This window comes from Solanum tuberosum, unplaced genomic scaffold, assembly GCF_000226075.1.
Source record: "Solanum tuberosum cultivar DM 1-3 516 R44 unplaced genomic scaffold, SolTub_3.0 scf00070, whole genome shotgun sequence".
NCBI classification, from domain to species: Eukaryota; Viridiplantae; Streptophyta; class Magnoliopsida; order Solanales; family Solanaceae; genus Solanum; species Solanum tuberosum.
Genome location: NW_006238996.1, coordinates 125,550 through 136,249, shown reverse-complemented (window position 1 = coordinate 136,249; position 10,700 = coordinate 125,550). Strand labels below are relative to the sequence as shown.

The 10,700-nt window shown below is 35.3% G+C and overlaps 1 protein-coding gene across 1 annotated transcript in view; it reads right to left on the bottom strand.

The window, feature by feature from the left end:
* Positions 1 to 1,628: 1,628 nt before the first annotated feature.
* The window catches only part of LOC102604041 (probable sucrose-phosphate synthase 1), a 14,718-nt gene continuing 5,646 nt past the window's right edge, over positions 1,629 to 10,700 (bottom strand). The window contains exons 2-13 of the mRNA XM_006345569.2: positions 7,838 to 7,927; positions 6,812 to 7,050; positions 6,655 to 6,718; positions 5,811 to 6,509; positions 5,495 to 5,611; positions 5,219 to 5,350; positions 4,946 to 5,122; positions 4,188 to 4,241; positions 4,036 to 4,098; positions 3,011 to 3,919; positions 2,800 to 2,927; positions 1,629 to 2,224 (exon numbers count right to left, since the gene is read on the bottom strand). Coding sequence (XP_006345631.1) covers positions 1,951 to 2,224; positions 2,800 to 2,927; positions 3,011 to 3,919; positions 4,036 to 4,098; positions 4,188 to 4,241; positions 4,946 to 5,122; positions 5,219 to 5,350; positions 5,495 to 5,611; positions 5,811 to 6,509; positions 6,655 to 6,718; positions 6,812 to 7,050; positions 7,838 to 7,927 — 2,946 coding nt within the window. The 3' untranslated portion in view covers positions 1,629 to 1,950. The remainder of the gene's footprint in view (positions 2,225 to 2,799; positions 2,928 to 3,010; positions 3,920 to 4,035; positions 4,099 to 4,187; positions 4,242 to 4,945; positions 5,123 to 5,218; positions 5,351 to 5,494; positions 5,612 to 5,810; positions 6,510 to 6,654; positions 6,719 to 6,811; positions 7,051 to 7,837; positions 7,928 to 10,700) is intronic.

Sequence of the window (10,700 nt, the reverse complement as noted above, 5' to 3'; positions counted from 1 at the left end):
TCAAGCTCCGATATTCTAGTAATTAAAGTGTTATTCATCCCTATAATCACATTATGTCTTGTAATCTTGACACAAATCCTTTTATCTTGAAATTTTCTTCACTTGATTAAAGCTTCTCTAGTCTTCCACACACAAAAATTGTATCACATATAAATCTTTCTATGAAAATACTATTGAAAGACTTTGTATTTATAGGAAAAAATAATAGCTTTGGAATATGAAGATTCACTTACAAAGTTGAAAGGTCAAGTATTACAAAATTAAAGACAGATATTAATTAAGAACATAAATTAATTTGGAAGATGAAACACATACATGTATCTATTTAAAGGGATAGTTGTTATTTTTATTTTCTATTTAATTTACTCACATTTTTACCAACTAAAAATATTATAGAAATTCTACTATTTAATTAATTAAATATTTTAATAACATTTGGATTTAGCGTAAGGGTAAAATGATAATTCAACTTTTTTACCTTGAAATTTTCTTCACTTGATTAAAGCTTCTCTAGTCTTCCACATACAAAAATTGTATCACATATAAATCTTTCTATGAAAATACTAATTGAAATATTTGTATGTATAGGAAAAAATATAGTTTTGGAATATGAAGATTCACTTACAAAGTTGAAAGATCAAGTATTACAACAAATTAAAGACAAATATTAATTAAAAACATAAATTAATATGGAAGATGAAACACATACATGTATCTATTTAAAGGGATAATTTTTTTTAATTTTTAATTTTTTTCTATTTAATTTCTCACATGTATACCAACTAAAAATATTATAGAAATTCTACTATTTACTGTTTAATTAATTTAATATTTTTATAACATTTGGATTTAGCATAAAGGTAAAATGGTAATTTAACTTTTTTACTTTGGAGCTTTCCACTTAAAATAATATATGATATGATATGATTATTTGTTTTCTCAACAGTTAAACTCATTTGAACTCGAAGAAATAGTTTATGCTATAACTTTTAACAAAGATTCTAGCATTGACATTAAAAGAAAATAATTCCATTAAATCCAATAAAAGAAAATGCTTCCATTAGATCCACCAAAAATAAGACAACAAAGGTATTTTTGATACCAAAAACAAATGGAGGGTAAAATTGACTATCTTCAGTAATTCAAGGGCAATTTTAGTCTTTTCTTTGCCATGTCAGTGATCTAAATGACTCGCGTGGATATATTTTTAGTTTAGAAACATTTATGGTCCAAAACAGACAGAGAGGGTATTATTTATATCAAAAGCAAATGAAGGATAAACGTGAGTTATTTGAACAATATCAAGTGTAAATTTGGAACTTTCCGTTTAAAGATTAATGACTCGTGGTTTACCTCCCAGTACCCTTTAGAGGCTCCAATCAGAAAGCATAATTTCTCCTCCAAAAATGATGAAAAAACTTAGATATATGTACTAGCACAATTTCTTCTAGGAATCAAATCCAACCCCTAAAGTTCAGAATTTTCTACATACCAAATCCTTTTTCTTTGGTTGCTAATAACATCATACCTTTCTGTTATCTTCATTCAAACAGATTGTGAGCTCATTTCATTCTGTATAACAAAACAAAAAAATAAGAAAACTTGAAGAGACTACTGACATCGCACAGCCAGGGGCGGATCTACATGGAGTTCATGATCGAAAAATTACACAATGTATATAGGATCAAATCTGTAATTTATGTCTATATATTTAATATTGAACCCACTCAACACAAGTAAGGGGCTTGGTTCAGCGGCTGTGGGGTTCAGAAACTAGTAGGCACACAGATTTGAATCTGGCTAGCAACATTTCTCAATGTTTTAGTTTGAAATCTGGTACAACTTATTTGTCAGCTCTATTTAGCATTTTTTTTTTTTGAACCACCTCAACGGAAATCCTGGCTCCACCACCACACATAGCAACCAAGACATTTGAATAGACATAGCCATCTACTCCTTAGAAAAACCAAGATTATTTAGCGCTACACTAATATCTTCCTTGCTGCAACTTCCACATTCAACAATGTTAGAATTCATGGCTGGCAAAACATGCTCAAGAGGGTAGTTCCTGTTTGAATGAACTTTAGAAGCATCACTGCAAACTCCATTTAACACCACAGTTTTATGTACTCCTCCAACCAATAATTCATAATCCGTGTCTCCACTTTCTCCGGCAAAAACCACAAGATTTGACAAGTTTATGCCCCATCGAATGAACATGTACCTGAACATAAGGTCTAATGATTAATATAGATTTTACAAATGCCAACGGCTATTGTCTCTTTAATCTTGCTAATACATACATTAAAAGCCCTAATACCATGGATTTCCATGTATTAGTAACACACACCTCAACACACATGCATATATTGAAATTTTTTACCAAATAAGATATTACTAATACACATAGTTAATCACATGCATTATTTTTACTAATACACTCTACCAAATGACCCTTAAAAGAAACAAGGGAGGACAAATTTGCAAATGAATGAAAGTTGATGACAGCATGAAAAAAGAAGCATATGATTCATCAAAAATGGTAGAACTTTTTAACCATGTATTTCCACCTAAAATACAGTTGGAACTGGTTGCTGTTCCCCTTGTATGTAAAGAAAAAAGAAGTCATTTCTTTAGTTAACAAAAAAAAGGAAAAAGGTGGTAGCAGAGTCAATATCCTTAGAAAAATATTGCCTACCTAAACTAACCTTATAGTCATAATTAAGACTTGGGTTGACAATTTGATGCAAGGAATGTGAAAATTTTAATTTGTTAGAAAGAAAAGAGGCAGGAAATGACCTGAGTGCTTGTGATCTTGAAGCAAGAACAGGGATGACATTCAACCTGCTACCGCTTTGGCAATATATTGCATGGCATCTTAACGCCTGAATTCTCAGTAATCTCCTAACTTCCTTCACAGGAGGAACCTAGACAAAAGAGATAGATCTCAGAGCATTAGATTACTTAAATGAGTCACACTGAGATGCTTTTATGGAGGAGGTCAACTTACTAATGATTGATCATTTATTCTGAAAGAAAAGCAGTGTGCAGATGCTGAATCAATCTCCTTTATAGCTATCTCAGCTTTGTTTTTAACTTTGTCATTTAGAGAATCTGCCCAACGAATTATAGTTTTCCTTAGGTCTTCTCCACCCCAACGATAATCAATGTGAGTTTGATAATCTGAATCCACAGTAAAAGAAGGCCCTGAACATTTCTCCTCAGAATTTAAACATGGATAATAAACTTCCCCACCACTATTGCAGATATAAGCATCAAAGTCGTGTGGTTTAAGCTTGGATAACTCCAAAAATGACTGCACCTCACTAATGGTCAAGGCTGTTGACAAGATAAAACCAATGGATGATGCCTTCTTGACAGTCTCAATAATTGTTTTGGTAACATCAGCTAAACCAGCTGGGGTATCACAATCCGCCGCAATTACAATTAGCTTTCTTCTCCTTGACAGTTGAAACTTACTTTGCTCTGCTTTCTCCATGGACTTACTTACTGGAAGTGTTGAGACCATATTATCCAATTGACTCTTCTTTTTTGTGGCATTTTCCACAAAATCTAGGGCAGTCACTGAAGTACCACTCTTTTCATTTTTATCCCCGTCCAATGAGAGTTTCAAGCTTAAAGACAGATCTTTAATATCTCTCAAGGAATCTTCAGGTGAATCTGGTTCTGAATCGGAGCATTCATCCTCATTTCGTTTCCATTTTGGCTGCCTTTGTTTGCAAGACATCACTCGCGATAAATACGTCTTGCAGTGCTCTGGCCAAGAGAAGAGGTGTATATTTCGCAATCCGCTGTCCCTACATCTTGCCCAAAGCTGCTTATCAGCTACTAGCTTCAAAAGTGCATCAGCAACAGAATGTTGATCATGGGGGTCAACTAGCAAACCATTGTCAAGCACCTGAAACAAAGTAAATGGTAAGTCCTCGAAAACTAACATGACATGTCTATATTTAAATCCAGAGGACAAAAAAAAAACCCTTGAAACAATTAAGTAGGCTCCATCAGAGGACAAACCCGGTTAATGTCAACTGGACCACCATTTTTTGTGGCAACCATGGGAAGAGCATGAGCTGCTGCCTGTTTGAATAGGAGACATCAGTTTGCAAATGGACTTGGCATACATATTGTAAATCTGAAATTACGAAAAGAGGAAATCAGAAAAGCACCTCAATCAGAGTGAGTCCAAATGGTTCAATGAAAGCTGGATTGATGAAAACCCCCTGCAAAATTGTGATATTTACAAGTGAATTTAACAAAGAGATGAGATGCTTAATTACGAGATGTCAACGCTCTTTTTGGCCTTTTCAGCTGCTATAACTAAGTGAAAAAACATTGCTGTCGATATGAAATTGAAAGGCTTTCACAGTCTGTCACCTTTCACTCTGTCATTATTCATTTTGTGTCTGTTTTCTATGCGTAGCGCATAGTATAATAGTAACCTTAAGAATTACAGTCTATCATGAATTAGACAGGTTTCAAAATCAATTCTCAGGTCACTGGAATTGAAGCAGAAGTCTTAACACAATCCCTCATGAATACTGAGGCAGCAGACGCTTCCAACTACCGCAACTACTTTCCCTTCTGTTCCACAATCCAAAACTTCCATCTAAATACTAGGATAAGGAAAATGCAGGAATATTATGTTTCTTTTATTCTGTAATCTTTGGATCATGATAAAGGTTTAACACTAACCATGGATATGTTGTATCATCACGCGATTCCCTATAAATGAGTGGTCTATATTAAGAATTAACAATTAAGTGATTCATGTGTCTTCAATCTGGCAGTTACTCGGGGTAATCACTGTACAATCAGAAATAAGAGAATGGAGGTTCTGTAGGCAAAAGAGATTATGTGGGAACAAGCTACACAAACAGTTCACACCAGGAAATGTCACAGATATTTATGTTATTTGCTGCTCTACCTTTGACTTTGCAGCCAGACGATATATCTCAGGAACATCAGATTGCTTGTGATGCTTAGGATACGCAACTTGACCATATAAATCATACTTGTCAATCAGTTTAATTATTGAAACAAGGACAGATGAGTTTGTACTGGACATTTCATCAATTACATCACGATTTCCCATCACTAATGTCTGCAATGAAACACAATAGAAGAACATTAGAAAGAGAACAATTAACTGCATAATAGGCTGAATATTGATGAGTGGAGGGTGAATTTGTAAATTTACAAGGTTTGCGAGCTCTCTCAATTGTCGGCACTCTCCAAATGCCTTGACTAATGTGATTAAGTTTTTCTTTGGGTCAGGCCTTGCAAGAGCAAGTATCATAGGCTTGTGTGGATTGGTAAAGAAGCGCATGATCTGTCAAAGAATTATAGTTTTGAGTTAGAACCAACATCAAATCTGCACAATTTTAAACAAGATGGTTGAAGCAAAAAAGAAACAAGAGCCACATAAATCTTCAATTTAGGAGATGAAGGATTCAAGGAAGATAATGATTGAAACCTCCAACCAAATGGGTGGATCTGCACTCCCAACATTATGTTCATTTCCTTCGACTTCTCCATCCATGTCACCTTCGAGTGGAATAATATGATGAAATTCCATTCCTGGAGGAATCACCTGCCAAAGTAAAATAACAAAGTTAGTATAATATATACACACGAAGAGGGAAAGAAAAGAACAAGAAAAAGATGCAAGGATGATGCAAGAACAACAAATTCAAGAAGTCCTCAGCAAAGAGTATACGAAAAGAAAGAGAGGATATTCCTAACACAGTGAATACAGAACTAGTCTAAATAAAAAGATTTAAGTGTCTCACCATTGCGCGAGGCATAAATCTGCCGTAGCAACTCACAGTGCGTTTCGTTCTTGCCCTGAGTTTGCGTTCTAACTTTGGATCAAATCCATCATAGAGATTCCATTGTTCTTCTATCTCCTGCCGTGTACTAGTAATTATCATCTCAGATACATCAAGAGATAACTCTTCAGCCTCTATGCGCCGCATTATTTTGTAAGTTGCATTTATCTCCTCTTTTGGTTGTCGTCCTTGCTTTAGTAGTTGTTCCAGCTTGTCTCGTCCAAGTGAATGGCCAGTCAAAACCATCGGTACATTTAAAGCCCCTGACAGAAGAGCAGCAGATTCACCGGCATCTGCATAGTGTCCATGGATAGCAACAGGCCAGAGTGGCTGCCCACTACCAGTTTGCTCTCCTAGAACCTTCGACATCTGGACGATGTGACTAAGGGCACCATCAACAAATTCAGGAATATGAGGCCAAAGTAACTCTTTCGGGATATATTTATCTTTTGGACCAAATGGTATGCGGATGATGTAGGCACCACCACTTTCCCCTACTTCAGGCATGGCATCTAAAGAGTCTGTTAGGTTTATCATTTCTGTTGGTTCACCATAGGTCCAATCTACATCAGGTGCTGACACTTGTCTTGTCAACAGATCAACACGATAAACTCCAGGCATCATGCCTAAAGCTCTGGCTAATTCCACAACATACTTGACCTGTGTTGAAAGAAAGATTCAAACCGACCACAAGAAACACAAACACAACAGACACAGAGCATCAAAGAATTCGGACAGATAGCGGATTAATGTAATGTGTGTATGAGTAACTGTGCCCACGAAGTGTTATACAAAGAAAACATACTTGGCCACCAGTGTCAGAATCCCGACCAAGCTCCATGTTTTCTCCCCTTATCAAGCCATGAAGACTGCAAGCAAGGTTTCTGTTAGACAGACTGATATATGTATTAAGTATGAAATATATTTAAACACAAGATCTCAGGAACTGAGAAGAACAGTGCCTGATTAACACAATGTAAAGTTTCTTTTCCATGTATTGATTAGCCCAATTTGCCATCGCATCCACAGAGCTGACCCTGGACATTCTTCCTCGGACACTATCACCATGAGTTGAGAGGTCACCAACAATGTCTATCTTTTCTCCATCTGATAAGTCTGACATGTCAACAGTTGTTTCTCTCCGTGCCCTTTCACGCTCACGATGCCTTTTCGCCACACGCTGAGCTTCTTCCCCTTCAAGCTGAAAGTATCATAGCAAGGGCACACATTACTTTATGATTGAAGCAATTAACAATGTTAGACTTAGCATGTCTCAGTAACCAAGGACATTGAGAATAACTAGAGCAAGTGGCAGCAACTGAGGGCTATCACCATCCAGTGTAATCCGAAATTTGGAAACTGTCATAGCAGCTGGGCGCCTTTTAGTGACTTAAGATTATGAATGTACGAATTCGTAACTCTTTATGGAGGGAAGCCATTGGACAAAAACAGGTTACTATTTTTTCCTTCTGAATTGAACTTGAATGAACTTCATACACAGACGGAATAAAGATGTCATACAATTGGCATGATTAATATTAATGGTATTGCTATGGCTTTAATAGAAAGTTTCATATTCATCATAAAGATTACAGGTGAAGTTTTAAATATAGTAAAATGTGGTAGAGTGCTGTACAAAATAGAATCGGTGAAGTCCCCAATAAACATTACACAAAATCACTTTTACATTAACGTGAGAATAACCTATGTTGCTCGGACTCTTCAAAAATGCCAACGAGTGTGTGTCGGATTCGCCAAAAGTAGTGTACTTTTGAAGAATCTGAGATGGGTGCGGCATCAAAAGTGAAGAGTACGCGCAACTAAGAGAATAACCATCATTGACTTTCAGTTATAAACTCATTGAAAGGTGATGCATTTATGTGAAGTCAAATAACTATTAAAACGAACAAATGAAATCAAACTTTTTGAAATAAAAAAAAAACACATCAACCCTAAGTACAAGCCAGGGATATAATATCCACAAGAACCTGTTTCTTCTTGCGAGTCAAATTCCAAATCCTCCAGCACATATTTTCCAATCTTGTATTCCTCTCCTGTGAATCCCGAATTGATGAAGCCTGTGACATATTTCAAGAGACCTGCTTAATACTCATGTCAATGCATATCCAATACAGTTAGACCATACAAAAACAAAGAAAAAAGAATCTAACAGATTAACATCTTTCTCAGTTGATAAGTACAAAGAGAATAAATATTTAAGGTGTATGATAAATAATTACAGTTACTTATCGAAGCAACAAACCATTATTCTCAATGAAACATCTGTCAGAATTAACATACTCCAATGTGATCAAATGCCTTTGAAGAATAAAATTATTACCTTCTTGATTAAGTTAAAAAAAAACTTATTTTAGACCAAAATGAAAAGGTAAAAGCACTAAATAATATGGACTGGAGGGAGTATCTGTTTCAACTTGCATATCTTGTTTTACTTTTACGTAAATATAAATACACTTCCATTAATTTGCTGAATAGGGACTTTATAAAGACCAGTTAAAGATAACCTTTTGATCTACTTTAAGGCTAAAATTCTAAAAGTGGATATCCGGCGAGTACACAACCTTCTAACGGGAGAGCAAAAGGAAGTCTTGTTGTAAACTTTCAACCACCAATTTTTATCACTATTTTCCCATGTTTTATCCTTTTGAGTTAGACACATTTCAAGAGGAAACATTGAAACCATACTTCAAGACAACGAAACTACACCAAATTGACAAAGGAAAAGGGGACAGTACCTATCAAAACAAAAAGGATGGATCACTCTAATTAAGGGAACACTTCGCATCTATTCCATATACTTTACTTCCATGTTTCCAATTCCCTCCTCAATCCGTAAAAACTTAAAGAAATTAATGAGGAATTTCATATGTGATGGAATGGATGGAGATCAGGGTATCACCTGGTTGAATGAAGATGATCATGACTCTGATTACAGATGGGGGATTGGGCATTCGAAGATTGAGCACTTTGAGTCGATCTGTCTGAAGTATGGGTGCAGTCAATATGGTTGGTTTCCAGATGAGGTTACAACATCATGAAGTTAGAACATTGTATTCATCATCATACTGGATAGGATAAATTCCTCAAGACTTATTAAATTCTCAGTGGATTAGGAACAAGATACTATTTCGGCTCAAACTACCTAGATAGATGAATTCCATTAATTGTTCTCAATTATCAATGCTATGCAAAAGGGGTTATGTTGGCCAAAGTTCGTAAAAGGGATAGAACCATATCTGTCTGTGAGAAGATGTTTGTAGAATTGGAAATGCAATGAGATGGAAAGGTTCCTGCAAAAACTCTATCACCGCAACCAATTCAAGTTGCCTGATAAGTTATTACCGTAAAGATCATCCTGTGAAATTGTTTACTGCTGAAGTCCTATAGCAATGATCTAATCAGTGGTAAATCATTTGATTTCTTAACTTTATGGGGAAATCAATGGCCGATGTGCTGTCCGATTGATTGCATTTCATCTTCAATTAAACAAAATGCAAGATTTTGGTTCCTCAAGCTAACATAAATTAGCATAATATTTTCTATGAATGGGAAAAAGTGATAGGTGAGGAGCACAAAGTCCTTGACGTTGACCTTGTGATTGGTTAGGCGGAGATGGTCATTGTGCATACAGACAGATCATCCTGAATTAGGGATGTGGGGATGATTCTCTTGAAAGAACAAGCACTGGACATGGCATTGGGTGAGTCACTCCTAACCAGCTTAGATGACAAGGTAGAGCATAGAGCGGTAGAACTTCCCATTGCCATCGAGATAATAGGTGGTCTCCTTATTTCTGCTTACATTGTCGTCTTTGCAGTTGGGAAGAATTAGCATCTATTGTTTTGCTTTACCGTAGGTGGGCAACGGGTGTCATTGATATTACAGTTGGTATGAGTGTCCTGGTTCATTTGTGAAAATTAGTAGTTTTATATTTGTTTGGCTTGAATCTTGATGGAGGCAAAATCACAAGCCTGTGTAATTGGGCACTATTTTGATCTTTGCCTAATTTGTCACTAAGATTAGTACTCAATTTATCCAACTCAAACTTTATCAAGTGTAAGTCCAAAACTTATCTTTTTCATTTCTATGCTTGAGATGATGACTTGATTTGCTTTTGTTAGTTGAGGGTCCAAATGTATGTTTCTTTTACCAGAGAAGTATCAAAAACATTTCTAAACTTGACCCAAATTATTAGTTTCATCCTCGAACTATTGACAGCCTTAAAAACATCCCTCTACTTGACTAACTAAACTTAGATATACCCATGATACACACTCGATATGCAACATGACATAGCAAGTGGTCTCAAACCCTTGTATGAGCATGGAGTTCTTAATAAAAATGGAGAGAAGTGTTGAAAACACCCCTAAACTTGATGAGAATTTAGGGGTGTATTTCACTAATGTTGCAAGATCAGGGATGTATTTAGCTTCAATTAGTCAAGTAAAGGGGGTGTTTTTAAGGTTGTCAATAGTTCGGGAATGAAACTAATAATTTGCGTCAAGTTTAAGGGTGTTTTTGATACTTCTCTTTTGTTTTATTTGAAGAACAAATGTATTAAACGAATTACAAAGGGACGAAGACTATGGGTGTGTTTGGTATGAAGGAAAATGTTTTCCTATAAAATGTTTTCCTGGAAAACAAGTTGATTTTTGATTTATTTTCTCATGTTTGGTTGGCGAGCAGAAAATATTTTCCGAAAAAAAAATTTAGTGTTTGATTTATGAATGAAAAAATATTTTTGAGAAATATCTTTTATTTTTACTAGAGTAGAAAACAATTTTTGAAATTGAATTTTTTTTTTAAAAACAAACTTAAATTTTTTTTGGG